The 23,537-nt window shown below is 45.4% G+C and overlaps 4 protein-coding genes and 1 non-coding gene across 9 annotated transcripts in view; all 5 read left to right on the forward strand.

The window, feature by feature from the left end:
• Positions 1–591: 591 nt before the first annotated feature.
• Positions 592–7,178, forward strand: LOC120028933 (synaptosomal-associated protein 25-like). 2 transcript variants are annotated; one of them, XM_038974205.1, is made up of 4 exons: positions 592–928; positions 1,836–1,973; positions 5,966–6,110; positions 6,206–7,178. In XM_038974205.1, exons 1-4 carry the CDS (start codon positions 711–713, stop codon positions 6,269–6,271), a joined length of 567 nt encoding a protein of 188 aa, XP_038830133.1. In that variant the 5' UTR covers positions 592–710; the 3' UTR covers positions 6,272–7,178. The 2 variants fall into 2 exon arrangements, 1 of the variants encoding a protein (XP_038830133.1); XR_005473547.1 differs by lacking the exons at positions 592–928; positions 1,836–1,973 and adding an exon at positions 5,387–5,627.
• Positions 7,179–7,216: 38 nt separating this feature from the next.
• Positions 7,217–7,289, forward strand: trnar-ucg. Its single transcript has one exon. It is a non-coding gene; the product is annotated as a tRNA-Arg (tRNA).
• A 298-nt stretch (positions 7,290–7,587) lies between these two features.
• LOC120028932 (myb-related transcription factor, partner of profilin-like) lies at positions 7,588–11,332 on the forward strand. 2 transcript variants are annotated; one of them, XM_038974203.1, is made up of 5 exons: positions 7,588–7,785; positions 8,743–8,960; positions 9,175–9,639; positions 9,760–9,813; positions 9,905–11,332. In XM_038974203.1, the coding sequence occupies exons 2-5, from the start codon at positions 8,822–8,824 to the stop codon at positions 10,381–10,383; spliced, it is 1,137 nt and encodes a 378-aa protein (XP_038830131.1). In that variant the 5' UTR covers positions 7,588–7,785; positions 8,743–8,821; the 3' UTR covers positions 10,384–11,332. The 2 variants fall into 2 exon arrangements, with proteins under 2 accessions (XP_038830131.1, XP_038830132.1); XM_038974204.1 differs by having other exon boundaries at positions 7,589–7,785; positions 9,175–9,516.
• A 283-nt stretch (positions 11,333–11,615) lies between these two features.
• Positions 11,616–13,408, forward strand: LOC120028852 (ras-related protein Rab-1A-like). The gene is made up of 6 exons (XM_038974100.1): positions 11,616–11,629; positions 12,086–12,158; positions 12,436–12,531; positions 12,653–12,748; positions 12,866–12,997; positions 13,184–13,408. Exons 1-6 carry the CDS (start codon positions 11,616–11,618, stop codon positions 13,406–13,408), a joined length of 636 nt encoding a protein of 211 aa, XP_038830028.1.
• A 1,314-nt stretch (positions 13,409–14,722) lies between these two features.
• timm50 (translocase of inner mitochondrial membrane 50 homolog (S. cerevisiae)) overlaps positions 14,723–23,537 on the forward strand; it is a 29,872-nt gene continuing 21,057 nt past the window's right edge. Inside the window, exons 1-3 of one of the 3 annotated variants that reach the window (XM_038973950.1) lie at positions 14,723–14,932; positions 15,948–16,107; positions 16,661–16,692. In XM_038973950.1, the coding sequence (XP_038829878.1) occupies positions 14,723–14,932; positions 15,948–16,107; positions 16,661–16,692 (402 nt within the window). Of the gene's footprint in view, positions 14,933–15,947; positions 16,108–16,660; positions 16,693–23,537 lie in introns of those variants that run through there. The other 2 variants (XM_038973949.1, XM_038973951.1) reach the window with 2 other exon arrangements.

Consider the following 23,537-nt stretch of genomic DNA (forward strand, 5'->3'; position numbering starts at 1 on the left):
TTGGGCAATACAAATACTGTTGTAGCTTTAAAGACAGAGCCCTAAGACAGTGCAACATGTATAGTATTAAATATGACTCACGCGGAGTGATCTTGATTAGTGCCTTTCATCTGTGGAAGTGGACAGGTTTTCAGCCTCACCTTCAGGATTTGAAATGTTTTTAGTCCTGTATCTAAGGTAACTCAATCCTCTAATGGTGTCCTGTCTCTCTGTCCCTCCTCATCCAGTCCCTGGAGAGTACCCGTCGTATGATGCAGCTAGTAGAGGAGGTATGGGAGTCTCAGCACCTGCCACTCACTCTGCCTCTGTTGACCAAGCCCTAATAATGACACGTCGTCGTCATTATAATCACATTATCTCTGGTTGATTTTTGGGGGGGAGGCTGCCTATTGATAATGAACTACATTTTAACTGAAGAGTCTTCATTTTATTCAGTTGAAATGCAAAATCATGAACAACAACATTATGGTGAATCTAATGCCGTTTCTGATCTCAACAGAGCAAAGATTCGGGAATCCGGGCCCTGGTCATGCTGGACGAACAAGGAGGTAATGGAATGGACGTTATATAATCGTTTTCTCTCATTGGAAGATGTGGACATAACATCAAGGTCAATCGTACAACAGCAACCTTAGATGGTCCTTGTTCTTGTATATATATCCATAAGTGAGTGCTCATGTTTTTGTCAGTATACTAGATGTGTGTAAGCTATGTGTGTGTTTGCTTTTGTGTGTATGTACTGTATGTGTGTGTTCCCTTCTGTGTCTCTCCTATCCACCCTGCTCATGCTCCCCACCTTCCCCATATGGGCAGAGCAACTGGACCGCATCGATGAGGGGATGGATCAAATCAACAAGCATATGAAAGAGGCTGAGAAAAACCTAACTGACATGGCCAAATGTGGCCTGTGCATCTGGCCCCGCATCAAGTAGGTCTGGCCTGTTCTGAGGACATCTGTCATCTGTGTGTCACCTGAGTGCCCGCCAGGCCAACCGGCAACTAGACCGTCTGTCTGTCCATCCATCCATCCGGCCTCTGCTCCAGGCCATGATTTATTTTGTTTTGTGTTTTGCTCCATTGTGAGATTGGGTGACTAGAAGTCTGCACCAAAGTTAACCACAGGAAAATGATGGTCATGTCCCAAAATATGTGTGTTTTACAAACGGTACATCTTCTACCCACACAATACCAGGCATTTTATGGACTTGTGCGGACCATTATTAAATCATTTGTGTCCTGTTCCCAGTTTTGGGGTTTGCACCATATTTGCGCAATTGCATTATATTTGACCGCTGGCTTTGGTCAGTTGGGTGCTTTGGTGATAGAACAGTTTTGTGTTATATTACGTTCTCCCTCATTCTCCCCACTTTCCTCCACCTCTCCCATTCCTACCCTTCCCTCGCGTTTTGCGTTGTCCAGAGCAACTGGAGCGGATTGAGGAGGGCCTGGACCAGATCAACTCGGATATGAAGGAGGCTGAGAAGAACCTCACAGACCTGGGCCAATGCTGCGGTCTGTGCTCCTGTGATAAGTAGGTGTTGGCAGGTGGGAGGGGTCATGAGTGTCAGGAGCAGATTGGGAATACATGGTTCCTTCCTCAAGTATTAATGCGCATGTTGGTGTGCCAGTCTTTACACTTTGTTTGCCAGTTGCCACGCATCAGACTCCTACTCGCTTTCCTTCCTCAACATGCCAGGGCTTAGATCAGGAGTTTGTTTATTTCATGCAGGTGACCCTTTGTTGTACTCTGAGTTAACACAATGTACTGTGATATGAAGCTCTGTGTGTATGGCTGTGTGATGTGCTCTATCCTGTCTGGCTCTGCCTCTGCATAGGCTGAAGGACTTTGAGGAGAGTGGGGCCTATAAGAAGGTGTGGGGGAACAACCAGGATGGGGTGGTGTCCGGCCAGCCGTCCTCACGCGTGGTGGATGAGAGAGAGCAGATGATCATGAGCGGAGGCTACATACGCAAGTAATAATGGTCAAAGGCATGACGAACCCAATAGCAAGGCAACAAATCCCAACCAATGGAATATACTCAAAGACGTGCAAGTGCCCTCACAATTCCTAAGAGAACGACAGCTTATTATTGTTGTACACCCACAGTAGGCATATATCACAGCATTATGGATATGGGCTAATAATCGCTGGGTTTCTTTGCACAGAAAAGTCTTGGGCGGGCCACCTAAGCCTTTTTTTGGGACGCTAATTCCAAACAGTGTAAAAAAAGAAGAAAGTAATCTAGACAAAAATAATGAATTCTGGAGTATTGATTTTGTTGTAATGTTTGAGCATAAGAACATAAAAATGTGCTTTAAATCAGCTAAATTTCTCTCAGCTCCATGGAAAAATGTGTAGAATCGCTGGAAAGTGGCTTTAAAACACCAAAATCCTTTCCGCCACCAAGATAGCCTAATAACAATTCTTGCCCAGGGCCTTGACCGATAGACTGACCACACCCATTGCCATGCCCCACCATACCCACCACCAAAGCCCCTTTTTGATGCAGAAAAAACCCTGAACTGTCTGCCTGCAGTCTGCACATATTTTCTTGGCTTACAAATATTTTATGATGAATCTGGCCCTTGCTGTCACGCCCTGGCCTTAGTTATCTTTGTTTTCTTTATTATTTTAGTTAGGTCAGGGTGTGACATGGGGGATGTATGTGTTTTTTTGTATTGTCTAGGGGTTTTGTATGTTTATGGCGCAGTGTCTAGTCTAGGTGTATGTATGTCTATGGTTGCCTAGATTGGTTCTCAATTAGAGACAGCTGTCTATCGTTGTCTCTGATTGGGAACCATATTTAGGCAGCCATATTCATTGGGTAGTTCGTGGGTTATTGTCTATGTCAGCACTATGTGATTATAGTGTCACGTTCGTTCGTTTGTTGTTTTTGTAGTTTGTAAAGTGTTCTTCGTTTCGTGTCATTAAATGAGGAAAATGTATTCACTTCACGCTGTGCCTTGGTCCTCCTCTCTTCCACCATATAACGATCGAGACAGAATAACCCACCAACCAAGGACCAAGCAGCGTGGTAACGGGCAGGAGCAGGAGAGGCAGCGATGTCAGGATTTCTGGACATGGGAAGATCTGGACTATACAACTTGGGAAGAGATAGACAGGTGGGCGGTCGACCCAGGGAGAGTGCCGGAGCCCGCCTGGGATTCGCTAGAGCAGTGCGAGGAGGGTTACAGGAGAATGGAGTTGGCGAAACGCACACGGCAGCGCAACAGGCACGAGAGGCAGCCCCAAAAATTTCTTGGGGGGGGGGGCTCTCGGGGAGTGTGGCGAAGTCAGGTAGGAGACCTGCGCCAACTCCCTGTGCTTACCGTGGAGAGCGAGACTACGGGCAGACACCGTGTTATGCGAAAGAGCGCACGGTGTCTCCTGTACGTGTGCATAGCCCGGTGCGGTACATCCCAGCTCCTCGTATTGGCCGGGCTAGAGTGGGCATCGAGCCAGGTGCCATGAAGCCGGCTCAACGCATTTGGTCTCCAGTGCGTCTCCTCGGGCCGGTGTACATGGCACCAGCCTTACGCATGGTGTCCTCCGTTCGCCAGCACAGCCCAGTGCGGGTTATTCCACCTCGCCGCACTGGTCGGGCTAAGGGGAGTATTCAACCAGGTAAGGTTGGGCAGGCTCGGTGCTCAAGAGCTCCTGTACGCCTTCACGGTCCGGTATATCCGGTGCCACCTCCTCGCACCAGCCCAGTACCACCAGTGCCAACACCACGCACCAGGCTTCCTGTGCGTCTCCAGAACCCTGTTCCTCCTCCACGCACTCGCCCTGTGGTACGTGTCTCCAGCCCGGTACCACCAGTTCCGGCACCATGCACCAAGCCTCCTGTGCGTCTCCAGAGCCTTGTACGCCCTGTTGCTGCTCCCCGCACTAGCCTTGAGGTGCGTGTCCTTAGCCCGGTACCACCAGTTCCGGCACCACGCACCAGGCCTACTGTGCGCCTCAGCAGGCCAGAGTCTGCCGTCTGCCCAGCGCCGTCTGAGCTGTCCGTCTGCCCAGCGCCGCCTGCGCCGTCCGTCTGCCCAGCGCCGTCAGAGCCACCCGTCTGCCCTGAGCCGTCAGAGCCGCCCGTCTGCCGCCCGCCAGTCAGGAGCCGCCAGAGCCGCCTGCCAGTCAGGAGCCGCCAGAGCCGCCCGTCTGCCCTGGGCCATCAAAGCCGCCCGTCTGCCCTGAGCCGTCAGAGCCGCCCGTCTGTCCTCAGCCGTCAGAGCCGCATGCCAGTCAGGAGCCGCCAGAGCCGCCCGCCAGTCAGGAGCCGCCAGAGCCGCCCGCCAGTCAGGAGCCGCCAGAGCCGCCCGTCAGTCAGGAGCCGCCAGAGCCGCCCGCCAGTCAGGAGCCGCCAGAGCCCCACGCCAGTCAGGAGCCGCCAGAGCCGCCCGCCAGTCAAGAGCCGCCAGAGCCGCCCGCCAGTCAGGAGCCGCCAGAGCCGCCCGCCAGTCCGGAGCTGCCCGCCAGTCCAGAGCCGCCCGCCAGTCCGGAGCCGCCCGCCAGTCCGGAGCCGCCCCTCAGTTCGGAGCCGCCCCTCAGTCCGGAACTGCCCCTCCGTCCAGTGGCGCCCTCTAGGATGGTCTTCAGTCCGGGACTCGCTGTCAGAGCCGCCCGTCTGTCCTCAGCCGTCAGAGCCGCATGCCAGTCAGGAGCCGCCAGAGCCGCCCGCCAGTCAGGAGCCGCCAGAGCCGCCCGCCAGTCAGGAGCCGCCAGAGCCGCCCGTCAGTCAGGAGCCGCCAGAGCCGCCCGCCAGTCAGGAGCCGCCAGAGCCCCACGCCAGTCAGGAGCCGCCAGAGCCGCCCGCCAGTCAGGAGCCGCCAGAGCCGCCCGCCAGTCAGGAGCCGCCAGAGCCGCCCGCCAGTCCGGAGCCGCCCGCCAGTCCAGAGCCGCCCGCCAGTCCGGAGCCGCCCGCCAGTCCGGAGCCGCCCCTCAGTCCGGAGCCGCCCCTCAGTCCGGAGCTGCCCCTCCGTCCAGTGGCGCCCTCTAGGATGGTCTTCAGTCCGGGACTCGCTGTAAGGGTCCCCGCTCCAGAGGCGCCACCAAAGCGGGTATTGACTATGGTGGAGTGGGGTCCACGTCCCGCACCCGAGCCGCCGCCGTAAGAAGGCCCACCCGGACCCTCCTCTTCTGTGTCAGGTTTTGCGGCCGGAGTCCGCACCTTTGGGGGTGGGGGGGGGGTACTATCACGCCCTGGCCTTAGTTATCTTTGTTTTCTTTATTATTTTAGTTAGGTCAGGGTGTGACATGGGGGATGTATGTGTTTTGTATTGTCTAGGGGTTTTGTATGTTTATGTCTATGGTTGCCTAGATTGGTTCTCAATTAGAGACAGCTGTCTATCGTTGTCTCTGATTGGGAACCATATTTAGGCAGCCATATTCATTGTGTAGTTCGTGGGTTATTGTCTATGTCTATGTGTAGTGTGTGTGTCAGCACTATGTGATTATAGCGTCACGTTCATTCGTTTGTTGTTTTTGTAGTTTGTAAAGTGTTCTTCGTTTCGTGTCATTAAACGAGGAAAATGTATTCACTTCACGCTGCGCCTTGGTCCTCCTCTCTTCCACCATATAACGATCGTGACACTTGCATTGATTTGAGATAATCCAGCTATGCCCAAAACAGGTTAGAATCTCTACAACTACAACTTGCTCATTTATTGTATAGCTTCAATGACTATGTACATAACAGAGGCTGTGTGTGGCAGCCAGGAGATATTTACTCTTGTCTATAACACATTGACATGTAGAACCAGTCACTGGTCATGTTCTGTAGGAGCACCTGGCCAAACAGACGACATTTATAAAAACCTAGCGCACTTCCCTGGATGCAGGGAGAATACTCCTTGCAAAAACAACAATGTACCGTAAACTTTTGTTAAATGTACACTGACGACTGCAAATTATACATTCTGTTGATGTGTTTTCTCTTTATCTATATCTGTCTGTCTGTCTATCTATCAGGGTGACAAATGATGCACGCGAAGATGAGATGGAGGAGAATCTGGGACATGTAGGCAGCATCATAGGCAACCTGAAGAGCATGGCACTTGACATGGGCAATGAGATCGACACGCAGAATGTCCAGATTGACCGCATTCAGGGCAAGGTCAGTCCTAAAGTACCTGCCATACAGCCATTTATTCAATAACAATAGATGACCAATTCTGTATTGAACATTAATCTAATGTGTTGTTTTTACAGGCCATTCACAATGTCTACCGCATTGATGCTGCCAATCAGAAAGCTAACAATCTAATGAAAAGATAAAGAGGAAGATTGTCCTTCTCTGCTGTGTGATCTTATCTACTCCCTGTCTGTCTTTCTGTGCCAATATGCGTCCAGTGACCATCCAACTACATAGAAAACCTGCCAAATGATTGTGTATGCCGTATCATAAAGCCTGAGCAGCAGGGTACACATCATTATTCATACCTGGCTCTAGATTGACCCTAGCCTGTTTGCCAGTCTCTGCCACATGACGAAGAAGAGTACAAGGAGTGGAATGCTACCGAGACTTGTACCCAGATAGCCTGGAGACCACACTGCTGCCATCTGTTGGCTAGATTGTTTTCTAAAAACTAGATGCACATCCTCTCCGCTCTTTCACCATCCTCCGCTATCCTTCCTCCTTCGATGCAGAATGGAGCACCAGTGGAATTGGGTTGCTATGCTTGTTGTCACCAGGAAGACTAAAGTAAATAGGAAAGAATCAACATTCTGTCTCTGCTTTGCTTTTAACACTTGAATGAGGTTTGCCTGTCAATGATGACTATAGTTTTTGAAATGCACTTTATAGCTCAGTTTTCGTTTTTATTTATTTAACTCAACAGTTGCATGATGATAAACACATTCTCCCATGTAGGCTGTGTTGAGATTGTGAACTGGATTTAACATCTACATGTGTCTAGCAATTGATATGTTTTAGTTTTGGTTAGACTATATTAGCGCTTCAATATAGCTGATGTCAAACTTGGTTTCCATCACACAATTTCCTAATTGTCATAACATCAAGTAGACTCACATCCCCCTCCCCTGATGTTGTGGTGTTCAACTATATAATTCATATAATTTTGTATACAAGATAAATATGGACTTATATTGTAATTCTGTATATAAAATATTAAAATGCATAATTATTTATGTTAACACAGGTATGTTTTTGTTACATAGCGAGGTACGGTTAATTTGAGATTAAAGAAACCAAAGTTCATAGACCGCGTGGCCTAATGGATAAGGCGTCTGACTTCGAATCAGAAGATTGAGGGTTCGAGTCCCTTCGTGGTCGTTTAATTTCTCAAGTCTTACTTATTGGAACAGGTTCCCGATGTGATTACATAGGTAACGTGTCATGTTTCTTGTAGCCAAAAGGAAGCATCTCTGACATATAAAACATACTTTGTTTTAGATGGACTATTTCCGCTCCTGTACGCTATTTTCTTATAATTAAGTAGCCTAGTATTTAAAGCCTTCGTGTGTTTTAGTAGCAACATGACTTGGTTGAGAAATGTCACCACAGGTTGTGTACTCGTTCAACCAATGAATGTGCGTTATTCTGTAACAACAGTAGCAGTGATTGATGCACGTTGAACTGTAATGTGGCCATTCCTGGTATCATACCAAATTCCTATTCTGGTAAGATTTCGTACATGTTGCGCTCGTGGCCGCCGTGGGTCATGGAAAAAGCGCGATCAGAGTCTGCGCAACTCAGCGTTCTTCTCGTCGTCTGTGCGAAGTTTATGAAGCTACACTGCAAGAGGAAAAAAAAACATTCGTCAATATTGGTAATTCCTGCTATATCCAATGAAACAAAACTTCACATTTGTTATTCTTAATTACTAAGCTAGTTAAATTCATATATATAAACAATCTGCAAACAAAACGCGGACGACCTAGCTAGCCAGCCAACGTTAGCTAGCTAGCTAGCGACCGACATTAGGCAACGTTCCTTCAAAATGTTAGTTACTATAGTTAGGCAGAATGCATAAAACGCTCGCAATTGTCTTATCAGTTTATCTATAACACATTGGTAAAGATCTGCGTTCGTTTTCTAATTTGTATTTTGTCCCCTTCGTTGCATGGCAGGATGCACGTTTACCGTGGTTGAAAACACTGGCCTTCGACGTTGTTCCGCAAAACATCAAAGCAAAATAGCTACTGTAGCTGGTTAGAAGGGGGCTCAACAAAGAACCAGGAAGCATAATGCTCATTGGCCTAGCAAGAGCGTGTGAGATTGAAGCTACTAATTATACAAATGGTTAATTTAAAGACAAATACCCACATTTAATTCCCATGCAGAGTTGTATTTTTATTTTTTACAATGAACTGTTGTCAGGTATATTCGTCAATAGTAAATCATGGCGTCCTCACTACTGAAATGTATGCCTAGCCTACATTTCTTTAATAAAGTGATTGATTCATTACAGAAGTATTGTTTTAGGCACACTTAGGGATGGATCCCTGGAATACCCACAGATTACGGCATATTCTTTTCCCACAGAATAAAATCTCCCCCAAAACATTCTATATGCCATTTAGCAGATGCTTTTATCCTTAGCAACTTAGTCATACGTGCATACATTTTTACTAAGTTATGGTCCTGGAAATCAAACCCACAACCCTGGTGTTGCAAGCACCATGCTCTACCAACTGAGCTACATGGTCTTTTATAACCATAACGTCTTTACACAGGGATTCCTATCAGTGGAGTGCAGTGTGGTTTACATTTTGTTCTCCTGCAGGCTGGCAGTGCCAGGGGTGGTGCCCTCATAGGTATAGGTGGCTATCTCTTGGGTGTGTAAACAGGCCTAGGAGTGCAACATGAATTTCAAATTCACCTATAGCGAAATAGAGGAACTTGGGGGCAACTTGCCCATGAAGAAAAGGAAGTCACGCTTCACCTTCGATGAAGTCCATCTGTTGCTGTCTGAGGTCAAAAGAAACAGGCACATCCTCGTAAGTAAGTACCTCCACTCAGTGTGTACTGTGTGCACAAATTACATGGATTTGATCATTTACGAAGTTTATGCGTGGTATTGTGTGAGGCCTTTGGTCATGATCAGCATGAAGCACTCAATAGACATATGTTCACTTTACATTTGTTTGTCTCTTTTATTTTCTGCTTGCCTTTCATTCCTTGGAGTGCTATTATCTTCCTTTATTCATCGCCACAGGCAAGTTCAACCAAGGCGCCTCGTCAGACCTGAGGAAGCGAACATGGGCGGACATCGCGATTTGCATCAACAAAATCAGCGAGTGCCAACGGGAGGTCATGGAGATCGTCAAGAAGTGGGCGGACCTAAAGTGCGACGCCAAGCGCAGGATGGTGGCCATGCGAGGGCCTAATGGTGTCCGTATCTCCCAGAACCTGTCGCCGGTGGAGAAAATGGTGCACGAAATACTAGCCACGTCCCCTCCGAACAAGGCCACCATGGGCAGTATGAATCATGAACCTGAGGAGAATGACTTTGGTGACATGTCAGAAATGTCGACTCGCTCCTCTGGCACCTCTAATGGTATGGCTGGCCTTCATCATATGGGTATGCCTGGCACCACCCCCCACGCCATGGGCTTGTCTATGTCACCTTTCTCAACTCAAGATAAAGATATTGGCATGTTTTCTCGGATGCCATTTGGCCGTGAGTCTTTCCTGTATTCACAACAACATTTCTCCTCTTCTCTTCGCACTCAACACAATATGTTGTATTGATTTTTATTATCTCCCCTTGTCATATTTTTATTGATTTTTGTCCTTTTAGGGGATCCTTCTCAGTCATCTCATGATTTTTCATTCATGACACCAGTCGATGAAGGTAAAACTCTTTTCTCTCTCGCTTTATTGTTGGTAAATGTGTTTGCACCCATGTTTCTGTGTGTATCACATTGTTTGTGTATTACCCATAGACAACAGTCTAGGATTTGAGGACCTAGAAGAGGAGCTGCGGCACATGGGCTCCTTCCGCCCTCCTGCTGAACCTCGTCGCACCTACTCCAGATTCGCCGCCTCTTCCACCGCTGTGTCTTCCTCCATGGCTACTTCCTCGTCCTCCCTCCCAGCTCCCTCCTCTTCCTTTCTCCCTGCTGCTCCCTCCTCTTCTACCTCTCCAGGGTCAGTCATGGGGCAGGGGGCAATCCGGAAGCAGCTAGCCCACAGTGCCTCCCTCAGTCTCAAGGAGCAGAAGGCCACTACTGCCCTGCTAGGGGCCGTGTCGGGGTCTCTGGGGGCCCTGGCCCAGTCCGTGCAGCAGCTGGTGGAGTCGCAGCAGGAGTTTGTTCGCGACTCCCTGGAGATGCAGCGAGAGACTGTGAGCGTCCTGCGAGACTTCTCCACCAATGCCCTGGCTCTCCTGCGGGACAAGGTCAATGGCCACCCGCCTTCTTAACTCCCAGTTCACCTACAGAACCCAACACAACATACACACGGACCCTACCTGTGAAGTGCTTGCCCGTGGACTGAGATCATGTCATTAATACTGTTTGCGGATTCACCTAGAGAATGAGTATGCTGCCACTAGTATAGAGTACTGAATAGCAGGAAGCCAAAATAAAATTATGAATAGCTTTATATACTGGAGATGAGCTTTCTAACTAGTGACTGTTTTGTGATACTTTTGATGATAAAGAGCAATGCATCCACGTGTCATGGTTCCAGAACTATGGTAAATAAAATAAAATAAATTACTGAATGGAACAAGAGTGGACATAGCAAGGATGTCTGTCAAAGAAAAACTTGTGCAATACTCTAAAAATGCTTTTTGAGGGTAAGCGAAATTTATCTGAGCCTGTTTTGTTTTACATGGCCTCATTTGTAGGTTTCCTCTAACAAGTATGCAAAGACTGGTCATCCAAACACTTCAAGCATAACCAGCCACATTTCTAGATTAATTTGGGTATATCGATTAGATTACAAAAAAAAAGAGCAGCACATACATGTGGAAAGTATGAATGAGTTTTCGTCTGCCAACCTCTCATATTACTATCCAAAGGTTAGGTGGTTTGGTTTTTAAACTGGCAATAAATCCCACTACAACTACGAGACGACTAAATAGAAACTGGCCATATTTGTAGCATTTGCACTTCAATTTAATGTATTTTCATTTTGTATTGAGTTTAAATTATATTGAGTGTCCAACTTTTTAGGAAAGTTTTGAGAATATTTTAGATATATTTTGTGTGAAGAAATGTTTTTATGAAAAAGTAACCTTTTCACTGAACTTCAATTAACTTTTGTTTTTCCAGACTGAATGATTTTTAAAACATTCTCTAGACTACTGTACTGTAACATGTAATATGTGACTCCTTCAACCAAATCTTGAGAATAAAACAACCTGTTTTGAACTTATTTGTTCCTGGAGGCAGTGAATGAATGTATGGGTTTTGTGATCAGTCAGTTCCCAAGCTAAACCAGGCTACAGCTTTAAGACTCGGGTAATGACAGCATTGAAACATGATCTTAGGTTTTAATAAATGATAGGACTCCCGGCTCATCATTCAAGGTGCTGTCTGAAGAACGTCAACACAAAGCATCTGTGAAAGGCCCAAGATAACAGGCATTCTGTTCACAGTTGTTTTTATTTTCTTTTATATTCTGCCCTCTGGATCCAGCTATCTGGCCATGAATCCTGAATAGTAAGTAGTGATGAGTTGTCAGTGACAATGGTGTTGTAGTATTATTTGTACGGTTGTTGAAGCATGATGTGTCATGTTTAAGTGGGCAATTGTCTTGGATAACATTGTAGCTACATTTAAAGGCCCTTTTAGGTTTGTGGGACAATAAAAGGTCCTCTGAATTTGGGACACATTTTCCCACTTAGGGCAATGGATGTGGTGCAATGGGAGTCAACCCAAACAAATGTTTTATTTTGTTGCTTTGGAAAAGCACAAAGAAACTCTTCGGCCCTCGATAACTTGGCCGAACCAACCAATACTAAAGAGATGGGAGGCCGACAGCTGTGTGTGTGTGTGTGTTTCTGCAGAGCTTGTATGCAATAACAATAGTGCATCTTCCATTTATCAATGGTGTGTTTCTTTATCCTACTTGATGATATATAATCAACCTAAATAATAATGTAATGTATTCCTCAGCGACTACCTGTTCAAACTGCTTCTTATTGGAGACTCTGGTGTCGGCAAGTCTTGCCTGCTCTTGCGGTTTGCGGTAGGCAAAGCTTTTCGCTACACCCGCAATAATATCTGCCAAACGTGTATGTGACCAATACATTTTTTATTTGATTGTGTTAAAACAGAATACACACAATCCTTTGTGTTGTCCCATATGGCAAGGAGTCTAGAGTAAACAGAAAGCGAAGGCCATTTCCTTTGTGGAAAGGACCCTGCAAAACGTCATCCAAACCAGTAATTAACCACTGTGAAGGTTTGTTCAGCCATTCTCCCATTGTAAATAATAACACTGCTCAGTTGTCTCTACACCTCAGGATGACACCTACACAGAGAGCTACATCAGCACAATCGGGGTCGACTTTAAGATCAGAACCATTGAAAAGGATGGGAAGACTGTCAAACTACAAATTGTAAGTACATGTTTATAAGACAAACTCTGTATAGCTCTGTAAAATGTATAGTTGTAGATTTTGGTAATGGGGATGTGGTAAGGCTTGTTTGTAATTTCTAACTGTTTGATCTCTCTCCTAGTGGGACACAGCCGGACAAGAGAGGTTCCGGACCATCACATCCAGCTACTACAGAGGAGCACATGGGATCATCATTGTGTATGATGTCACTGATCAGGTAATACAGTGTATTTGAACTCCTCCTCTCTATGGGCTGGATTGACCATCTATTGCATCAAAATGTACTGGAGTTAGAGATAAAACTATATGTATGAGATTTCAACTATTTTGCCAGGAGTCCTTTAACAACGTGAAGCAGTGGTTGGAGGAGATTGACCGCTATGCGTGTGAAAATGTCTCCAAATTGCTTGTGGGAAACAAGTGTGACTTGGTCTCTAAAAAGGTAGTGGACTCTGCCACTGGTCAAGTAAGTGTCTGTTCTCACTCATAAAATGCTTGTGCCACCAATGCACAATCGATTCTTCATAAACTACAAATCACTGTTAATCATAGATAGACATGCTAATCACACATTATTGTGCTTTTGTTCTGGTGTGTCGTGATAAATGTCATACAATTCTGCTCTCTCTTTTTCTTGGTACAATTGCTTCAGAAATTTGCTTCATCCCTAAAGATTCCATTCCTGGAGACCAGTGCAAAGAATGCTGATAATGTAGAGAAATCATTTTTAACCATGGCCTCTGAAATACAGAAGCGTGTTGGAAGTGATGGTGTTCAAAGTGAGGCTGCTAAAGTGGGCAACAAGATAAACAGTGCACCCCTTTGGCCCGGGGGGAAAGACGAGGCTGCTGCAGAGGAGGGGAATTCTTGTTGCTAGTGCCATACACAAACTACAGCATATGAGAATCAATGCGTTTGGACACTATGCATTTCCTTTTGTTTTGTTCAGAGATGGTAATTGATATTTGTGAGAACAGCTATGCAATAGTTATGCAGTAGCCTGTTCCAACAGTGCAGAGAATGTGACCCGCTGAAAGGCACCCTTTGAATTAGTGTGGGTACTAGTCTATGTAACATTCCACTCCTTGTTATATTCCAAAGAGTGTTTGGCAAGGAGTGGAATGTAATAGCTGAACAGAGACAGCAACCATGCTATCTTTGAATGGCCTGGGTATCGGACATGTGACAAAAATCAACAGTTGATTTACCCATGTGGGGATCCAGGATAGGTGAATGTTTGCTTGATGCTTTGAACTTGTAAGGTGAATTTAGGGTGTCATTTTATCTGTACCATTTGTGAAGAACTGATTGTTTTGGTTACTATCGGTGGTCAAAAAGTATTATTTCTAATGTTAAACACTTTTTGATTAACGTTTGTTGTTTAATGATGACAATAAATTATATATTTGTGTCTTAATTTGTTTTCCAGATTGTTTTTATGCATAATGCACTGTTGTTCCATAATGAATGCACTGTTGTTGCATGAAACTTGTTGTTGTATATGAACAATTTGATCAACTGAACACTTAAAATAATATGATGAGTAATGTGTAATGTCCACAAATAGAGTGGTGCACAGGTACAACTGTGGCAGGTCACTCTGGTACCGTCGGTGCAACCGTAGAAATAGAATCGTTCTAGTCCTGCGGGTGCAACACCCAAAATCTGAAGCAGATGCTGTGTGTTGTTATGGCTGCCCTCTAGTGGTCATTAATATTAGGTATAGAAAAGCAAAATAACCAACATGAAAGGATGAAATTATGATAATGATTGTTGCTATGCTCTACGAAAATCATAATTTATTACATAGGGGCCTAAAAGTTTAACATTTGAAAGACAAATCAGTGCAAACTTCCATGTCTTATAAAATACCAAATGAATTTTATACAATTCAGACTGGTCGAAGTTGTGTGTATTAGGCTACAGTAAAAACCTACAGGGCAGGTGATATATTTTTAACATACTTTGGGCATTGCCATCAGTAATGATGGACATTTTGGGGTGCATTCGAAGGTCAATGAAATCTTAGTTTCGATTGGAGAAAAAGCTGTAAGTACCGCCCTATTTTGTTCCACATGACCTTTAACGATGTTTATTGCACCTTATGGATGTTGCTCAGAGTAGCATAAGCCAATCAGGCGCCTTTGTCCTTTTCACTCGCGCTATGTTCACCGGCTCTTTCCCATTCAAGATGTCGGCGACGTCGATGTTCCCCATGTGTGTCCGGGCGAGTAGGGGCCTCCTCACGCTCAGGAGCTGGAGCAGACGTGGTTCAACCCCTGCAGTGGTGGACTTGATTCGGGCAATTTCCACGGAGAAGCCAACAGGAGAGGGCAGTGCTACAGGTGGACTCGCTCAAGCAATCTTGCAAGAGAGGCTTAAGCAGCAACAGAAGAGTCAGGTGAGTCAAGCAGGCTAGGTAACGTTAACTAGCTAAATGACATCCCCCGCTGCCTGGTTGGGTAACGTTAGCTAGACCGCCATAATCATGCAAGGCTACAGAAAAACCAAAGTGACATTCAATAAATCAGCTGGTTTGGTTTTCATGTTGTAATTTCCAGTTTGTTGAACCTCCGGTCTCTCACGACACTTTCCATTTACACCCTATTATTTGTATGAATGAATGAATGAACGAACTCGTCCGATTAGCATCCTTGACCATACCCTAACCCTTAACTAAACCATTTGAATTTCACCTTCAATTGGGTAGTGACGTCCGGAGGACCCCGGATAGCACGGACCCTGTCAGTCAGCTAGCTAGCCTACCAACAGTGTCTTTGCAACTCGCCGTAATAATTAGCTAGCTGCATATCATTTATCAATTGCCAGTGAGTTAGTGTTAGCTTACTTTCACATGTCACACACCGAGGCATATTCCAGGAGATGTACTAGCCAGCCAGCTACCAAGGAGGTAGTGGATTCATCCCCTAGCCAAGTAGATAACTAGCTTTACCTAGATATCCAGCTAGCTAGCACTTATACTCCCATGTTCAGCCACCGTCTATTATTTATTTTTTACACATCAAGGCTAACATTACATTATATATATGGTAACATTATCTGTCAAGGTTTTTCTAGATTTTTGAAGGTCAGGCAGACCCTCCACGCCCCCAATGCATTTCCTGCAGACACACTGATTAATCTTATTGTCACAGTTTAATAACAGTGCAGGATATTTTACTTTAACTTGAATCTCAATCTTTTGAATCTACGATCACGGTCTTATATCACTGAGTTTGTTTTTATTGATTTGGCACTACCTGCATGTGTGCACATAATCTAATTTCCCTTTAAATTATTTAAATTCCTTATTTTCCAAGCTATTCTGTATTATAGCTATGTATTCCTAATATAATGTCTAGCTGACTTGTGTGAGGAAATAAAAAGGAATCTGACCTGGCTATTTTCTCTGACAGGGCCAGCTCCCTCCAGAAGGGGATGGGGACTCGGAACAGAAGCAGGACCAGGGAGAGGACAAGAAACGGAAGGAGAACACAGCCTATGCCAAGAAGATGGTGATGCGGCTAGCAGGCCTGATGGGGGTAGGGGGTGCGGTCGGCATGGTGTACGTATTCGGTGAGTCCGCCTGTTCCCTCCACTCTGTCAGAGCAGCAGCGTGTCAAGGGCTGACACTGAACCAGCAGCACTAGTGAAGGTCATACTGAAGATAGTGGAGAGATTTGGGGCACCCTCTCCTTGCTCGGTGGAATATTTCCTTTTAGGAGGGCATTCTTGGTAACTTGTTTTGAGCTTTAGGTGAATGGGCAGATTTGTATACTTACTCGCCTCTCATCTCAATGGTGTAGATTTTTGATTGGCTGTTTCTTTGCACTCGCGTCTTTCTCAAATGTGTTTTCTCAAAATATGCCAGACTGTCATTGCTGTCAGCCTAGATGGATGGTTGAATTGTAGAAGACATGACCGTACTTGTCAAAAGGAATGGTTGAATGTTTCATGAGTCTGTCTCTTTCTGAAAAGCTTGACGCTGCTGTGCCATATGCTTTTCAGAAGTAATTTGAATTGTGAATACATGGCATCTGATGCATGTAATGCAATAAATGTGCATGTTTTTTCAAAGCAAATAGATGTGTAATATTATCATATGTAATGTATTTCTCCCTGTCTACAGGTAGCAATTCAGTGGATGAACAAGGAAACACGGTATGTTTTCATTAAAACATGTTTCGGTGCATGTGGTTTATTGCTTTGTAGGACCAATTATTGAAAAGTAGAGGTGAAAGATTGCCAGATGACGTTATGTAAAAATTCTAAGCAGACTGGCTTGTGCCAGTGGGTTTTAAAGTGTGCAAAATGAAAGGTGGTTACTTCAAGTGACACTTATCACACTTCTCAGGTAGATCCCATGTAGCTTGTTAATTGGTTCAAGCTAGTGCTTGCGGTGTGAATTGTTTCTCACAAGGCACATCAGGGACGAGAGGTGTGAGTCTGGGAAGGTGGCTACTTCAAAGAGCACACTTCTTTAAACTTTCAGGTGTGGTCCCGTTGTCTACTTCAAAGGGCACACTTGTCAGCCTACTGTAAATAGTCTGCTAACTGCCAGGGGTTGAAGGTATGGGGTTGAGAAGATGGGCATTTGAAAAAGCACACTTCTCTCACTTCAAAGGGCACATTTGTCAGGCTGTTGTGAGTGGAGTGTGCCAGGCCTCTTGGTGCTGGATCCCATACTTGTCCCCCTCAGACTGGAGGAGCTGTGTTCATTTGAGGTGTTTGGGTGTCACTGTGAGAAAAGGAGCCAGATCCTGTTCTCATCTCTATGGCTTCCTTTCAGGGACCAGAGGAGCCTAAGGTCTGGAACACCTTTCCAAGGCTCAGCCTTCATGATGTGAATTGTCGATCTCTGAGTGAATTGATGTCCATTTACTCAACACTTTTTGAATGAAAACCTTATGAGATGACTGGCTACTTACCTAATATTACATTTTTTTGTGCTTACAGCAATGCATCACAATTTTACTATAAGTTACACCCATAATAAGAGGGTAAAATATAATCTAAAAGCCACCAAAGGAGCCTGTCGCAAGGTGAACATACTGTAGTTGGCTGAGATGACTCTTGTGGTCACTGTCTATTTTTCAGTGGCATTTGTTAAGCCAGGTTCTGTGGAATGAGAACAGGATTTGGGGCAACGTCCTCCGAAGGGCACATGTCTCAGGTAACTGATATGTGCAAGGGGTTAGAGCTGTGGGTTTTGGAACATGGACACTTCTTTTGGCCCCCCTCATCACCAAGACCCTAGTTTGGTCTTTCAAAGTTAAATACCTGTGGCCACATCAAAGGGCACGTTTCTCAGGCTGCTGTGATTTGAGGGATGTAGGCCTTACGTGATGTGTGGCCTTCAGCCACAGGTTAGAGGTGAGGGTTTGGGAAGGTGTGCACTTGAAAGAGCCCAGTTATCTTACTTCAAAGGGCACACTTGTCAGGCTGTTGTGAGTGGAGTGTGCCAGGCCTCTTAGTGCTGGATCCCACACTTGTTCCCTTAGACTGGAGGAGCTGTGTCAATTGGCGGTCTTTGGGTGTCACTGTGAGAGAAGGAGCTGGATCCTGTTCTCATCTCTATGGCTTCCTCTCAGGAACCAGGAGAGCCTAACGTGAACGTCTGGCCCACCTGTCCAATGGAAGAGTCCCAAGGTAGATTAAGGCACTTACATACCAAGGCCAGTCTTGTACAGCCACATATTTGGGCTTTGCATTCATCAGTAGGTTCTAAGGCTGAACATGCTAGTGAAAACTTGACTAGTCATCTACCCTCGAGTTTCAGTGGGGAGGAAATGAGGTGTTTATTCTGCCTGTGTGACATCAGTAGCTCTACAGCCAAGTCTTAGGTTGTGGTCGCTTTGGATTTGGTCCTGTTTGGTCAGATGATATCCTGGTCTGCGGTTCTACACCTCTGGCACACTTCCTCATGAAGTGTTGCCCATGTCCTGCCTTAAGTGAGACTAAGTCTCCAAAGGGCACACTTTTCAGGAGATTGTGGTCTGTGGGAATAGGGAACTTCAAAGAGCACACTTATTTCACTTCTGATGCCCCGTTGTTCACTTTACAGTTGAAGCTTGTTCCCACTTCAAAAGGCACACTTGTTAGGCTGCTGTGAGTTGTGGCCCTCTGCCAGGGGTTAGAGCTCTGGGTTTGGAACTTTGGGTAGGTGGGCACTTAAGAGTACACTTTCCTCACCCATCACCCACTTCAAAGGGCTCTTGTGTGCACACTTGTTAGGCTGCTGTGAGTGGAGTGTGCCAGGCCTCTTGGTGCTGGATCCCACACCTGTCCCCTCAGACTGGAGGAGCTGTGTTCATTTGAGGTGTTTGGGTATCACTGTGAGAAAAGGAGCTGGACCCTGTTCTCATCTCTATAGCTTCCTCTCAGGAACCAGAGGAGACTAACATCAGACAGGTGTTCCAGACATTAGAGTGCACAGGTAGATTCATGCAGCTACATTTCAAGGCCAGTCTTGAACATCAGCATATTTTTGTCTTTGGATTAATGCAGTTGCCACAAGGTTCTAAGGCTGAACGTGACTAGTCATGCTTTTACTAGCATCTACACCGAGTGTCTGGGGGGATAAAATAAGGAGGTGCTCATTTTTGTACTGAGTGACATCAGTATCTCTAAAACCTTATCGTAGGTCAAGTAGCATTTCGATTGGGTTCTGTTTGGCTCCCATTTTCCCCTGTTCAAATTAGATTAAACTGTCTTGGAATATGAGAACAATTTTGTCATTCCAGGGCAGTGGTCACCAACCGGTCAATCACGTTCTTCAAGGCATTCCTTGTTTAAAATAAATAAATAAAAATGATTATGATCCCTATTAGCTGAGGCCAATGACCAGAGAGTGTCAAATACAGCAAAGAACTGCTGTTTTAATGATTGAGTTCATGTCTAAGTTTTTATTCAGCACTGTCAACACTGTTTTTGTTCAACACTATTACAAAACATAAAAGTGCTTGTCCCTACTACAAGGGTATTGATAGCCCTGCAATTTTTATTAATTGTAGCTCGTTGTGTCTTTTAATATCGAGAAGAGAAATATTTCACTTTCTCTGGTCCTAGGAACAACATGAATTTGTGCATGAGGCTGATGTGGTGCGATTTGAGTTTCGCCATCAGGTGGAAGACGGTGTCGTCTCTGGTCAGTCTACCCCTGTTTAGACTAATGCCATGTTCAAATTTTTTTTTTAACAGAGTTCCCATTTGTCTTGAAACCACCATGACCATCCGCTGCAGGTACCATCAGTCCAGCAAATTATTTGCAGATTTCAATTTACCCTCCGCTGTGCCTCGCAAGTGCTACACCAACTGATCTACTTTATCAACGCTTGAGTTTTGAAATATAATATGGTCTATAATGAACAATATTGATAGGCCAGGCATATAGCCAATATGCTGCAATGTATTAGGCCTACTGCACAAACCTCATGCCTACAGAACTGTTTTTATTAGGTTCATGTTAAGTCATGTTTAATAATTTTGAGCAGTAGATCTTTGCTTGCTTTTTGATTGCGAAGGTGATCTTGACTGGGTGACCACTGCTCTAGAGGTTGGACTAGGTTGTGCTGCATTTCCAAAACAGATGAGTGCATTTTGGAACTTGGTAGTGACAACAAATTCTCATTCATTTCACTAGCTAGAGCAACATCTTTTATAATGGGATTTGCCCTTCACCAGTGTGTTGCTGTGAGGGTCTATGTTCTCATGCATCCATATTGTACACGGCTATCAGTGTGGGAACTATTTTCATCTCTCAGAGCAATGAGTGGCCACCTCTGTTTGGTGAGAGTTCCCATGGCCATCCTGTAGCTGGTTTGGGAACAGGGCCTGTGCCTGGTCTCCCGGGCCTCTGCCCCATTGTTGTGCCAAGGTGTGAATTACCCCTAAATGAGCATTCGCACACCTCGTACCCTGTCAACCTCCTCTGAAAGTCCAATTTGGAAGACCCAAGTCTTGTTATAAGTTAATTCACTGCTCTGTGTTATAAGAAGTGGTTCTTGAGAGTGATGGTTTAATGGGCAAAACAATCTGTTCTAGCAAGATTCTATGTGTTTTTATAGTTCCATATTTAGCTCTTTGCGATTAACCATGACTATCATGCAATTACATTAATTAGGCAAATTATATTATCTGAGACAGGGCACTTACATAAGATCAATTAATGAATGATTTGTTCATGAATTTCAACAAATTTCCTGAACTGACTCAAACCCTGACTAGCTTACGTGACACTATTGGTTTAGGAAAGGAGACCGGAGATGCTGGACACTGTGCTAGACACTACCGACATAGGGGTTGATACGACTCAGTCATTTGCCTGCCTTCCTTTCCTAAGCATAAGCTTATGTCTGACTGAGATGTCTAGTGTTTTAAGAGGATAGCACCCGATTCCAAGGTTGGCTTCCAGCAAAGTACATCTAAAGGGCTCTACACAGTCTACGTAAATGGAGCTGAAGGAGATCCGTTTGCGTCACATTCCAAAGATTCTGTCAGCAGCCAACCTTGGAATCCGGGGCGATCCTCTTAAAACAACTCTAGGCCTATTTCATTCTCCTTACACAGCCACAAGAGGGCACACTTGGCCGACTTCATGGCTGTGTTTACCTCTTCCCCACTGGCCCATCCCCTTACCTTTGCCCTAATATACAGGTTTACCTGGCACATTATGAAACTAAGCTGATTGCCAGTGTGCTTTATCAGCTGTTAATTTAACCTTTATTTAACTAGGCAGGTCACTTAAGAACAAATTCTTATTTACCAAAAGGCTTCCTGCGAGGACGGGGGCCTGGGATTAAAATAAATTACTAAATACAATATAAATATAGGACAAAACACACAACACAACATGGAGACCTAAGACAACAACATAGCAAGGCAGCAACACATGACAACACAGCATGGTAACAACACAACAACAACATGGTAGCAGCACAACATGGTATAAACATTATTGGGCACAGTCAACAGCACAAAGGTCAAGAAGGTAAAGACGACAATACATCACACAAAGCAGCCACAACTGTCAGAGTGTCTGTGATTGAGTCTTTGAAAGAAGAGATTGCGAAAACTGTCTGGTTTTTGTTGTAGCTCGTTCCAGTCACTAGCTGCAGCGAACTGAAAAAAGGAGCGAACCAGGGATGTGTGCTTTGGGGACATTTAACAGAATGTGACTGGCAGAACAGGTTTTGTATGCTGAGGATGAGGGCTGCAGTAGATATCTCAGATAGGGGGGAGTGAGGCCTAAGAGGGTTTTATAAATAAGCCTCAACCAGTGGGTCTTGCAACAGGAATAAAGAGATACCAGTTTACAGAGGAGAATAGAGTGCAGTGATGTGTCCTATAAGGAGCATTGGTGGCAAATCTGATGGCCGAATGGTAAAGAACATCTAGCCGCTCGAGAGCACCCTTACCTGCCGATCTATAAATTACGTCTCCGTAATCTAGCATGGGTAGGATGGTCATCTGAATCAGGGTTAGTTTGGCAGCTGGGGTGAAAGAGGAGCGATTACGATAGAGGAAACCAAGTCTAGATTTAACTTTATTCTGCAACTTTGATATGTGCTGAGAGAAGGACAGTGCACCGTCTAGCCATACTCCCAAGTACTTGTATGAGGTGACTACCTCGAGGTCTAAACCCTCAGAGGTAGTAATGACGCCTGTGGGAAGAGGGGCATTATTCTTACCAAACCACATGACCTTTGTTTTGGAGGTGTTCAGAACCAGTTAAAGGGTAGAGAAAGCTTGTTCGACACTTAGAAAGCTTTGTTGTAGAGCATTTAACACAAAATCATGGGAGGGGCCAGCTGAGAATAAGACTGCATCGTCTGCATATAAATGGATGAGAGAGCTTCCTACTGCCTGAGCTATGTTGTTGCTGTAAATTGAGAAGATTGTGGGGCCTAGGATTGAGCCTTGGGGTACTCCCTTGGTGACAGGCTATGGCTGAGACAGCAGATTTTCTGACTTTATACACTGTACTCTTTGAGGTGTAGTTAGCAAACCAGGGCGAAGACCCCTCAGACACCAATACTCCTTAGCCGGCCCACAAGAATGGAATGGTCTACCGTATCAAAAGCTTTGGTCAATAGAAATAGCAGCACAATATTGCTTAGAATCCAGGGCAATGGTGACATCATTGAGGACCTTTTAAGGTTGCAGTGACACGTCCATAACCTGAGCGGAAACCAGATTGCATACCCGAGAGAATACTATGGGCATCACGACAGCAAGCGGGTTGATTATTGACAAGTTTTTCCAACACTTTTGATAAACGGGGAAAAATAGAAATGGGCCTATAACAGCTAGGATCAGCTTGATCTCCCCCTTTAAATAAAGGACGAACTGTGGCTGCCTTACAAGCAATGGGAACCTCCCCAGAAAGGAGAGGGGCGTGGCGATGATAGGGGCAGCAACCTTAATGAAAGGGTCTAAACCATCTGACCCAGATGTTTTTTGGGGGGGATCAAGTTAAGGGGCTCCTTTAGCACCTCGGACTCAGTGACTGCCTGCAGGGAGAAACTTTGTAGCGGGGCAGGGGAAAAAGAGGGAGAAGCATCGGGGATAGTCACATTGGAAGGGGTGGGAGATGAGGAAATGTTGGACATGCAAGGAGGCATGGCTTGAGACAAATAGGAATCTTGACTTAATAAAGTGGTGATTTAAAGAGCTCAGCCATGTGCTTCTTTCTTGTCAGTAACAACCACATCAATATTAAGGGACATGGGGTCCAAACCCTAACCCGGATGACGCTGGGCCAGTTGTGCGCAGCCCGATCACGGCCGGTTGTGATACAGCCTGGAATCGAACCAGGGTCTGTAGTGACACCTCTAGCACTGAATCTCAGTGCTAGAGGTGTCGGCCTTCCCCAACGCAGTAATGACCAACACAGTGAACTGGATCACTGATCAAATGATCTACGTTTATATAAGAAAAACTCAGAACCATGCACAGGCAGCAGGGGGCGTAGTTGAGCAGTGTCTCTTCAACCACTGCAAACCCCT

This window comes from Salvelinus namaycush, chromosome 34 (genome assembly GCF_016432855.1).
Source record: "Salvelinus namaycush isolate Seneca chromosome 34, SaNama_1.0, whole genome shotgun sequence".
Classification (NCBI taxonomy): domain Eukaryota; kingdom Metazoa; phylum Chordata; class Actinopteri; order Salmoniformes; family Salmonidae; genus Salvelinus; species Salvelinus namaycush.

Bases quoted from the DNA above. Each gene is read 5' to 3' on its own strand.
- LOC120028932 (XM_038974203.1), top strand. From the start codon at position 8,822: ATGAATTTCAAATTCACCTATAGCGAAATAGAGGAACTTGGGGGCAAC. The intron at 8,961-9,174 runs GTAAGTACCTCC...TCATCGCCACAG, and splicing joins AAACAGGCACATCCTCGTAA to GCAAGTTCAACCAAGGCGCC. The intron at 9,640-9,759 runs GTGAGTCTTTCC...TTGTCCTTTTAG, and splicing joins TTCTCGGATGCCATTTGGCC to GGGATCCTTCTCAGTCATCT.
- LOC120028933 (XM_038974205.1), top strand. From the start codon at position 711: ATGTGTGTGTTTGCTTTTGTGTGTATGTACTGTATGTGTGTGTTCCCT. The intron at 929-1,835 runs GTAGGTCTGGCC...GCCTCTGCATAG, and splicing joins TGCATCTGGCCCCGCATCAA to GCTGAAGGACTTTGAGGAGA. The intron at 1,974-5,965 runs GTAATAATGGTC...TCTATCTATCAG, and splicing joins AGCGGAGGCTACATACGCAA to GGTGACAAATGATGCACGCG.
- LOC120028852 (XM_038974100.1), top strand. The intron at 12,159-12,435 runs GTAGGCAAAGCT...TCTACACCTCAG, and splicing joins GCCTGCTCTTGCGGTTTGCG to GATGACACCTACACAGAGAG. The intron at 12,532-12,652 runs GTAAGTACATGT...TCTCTCTCCTAG, and splicing joins AGACTGTCAAACTACAAATT to TGGGACACAGCCGGACAAGA.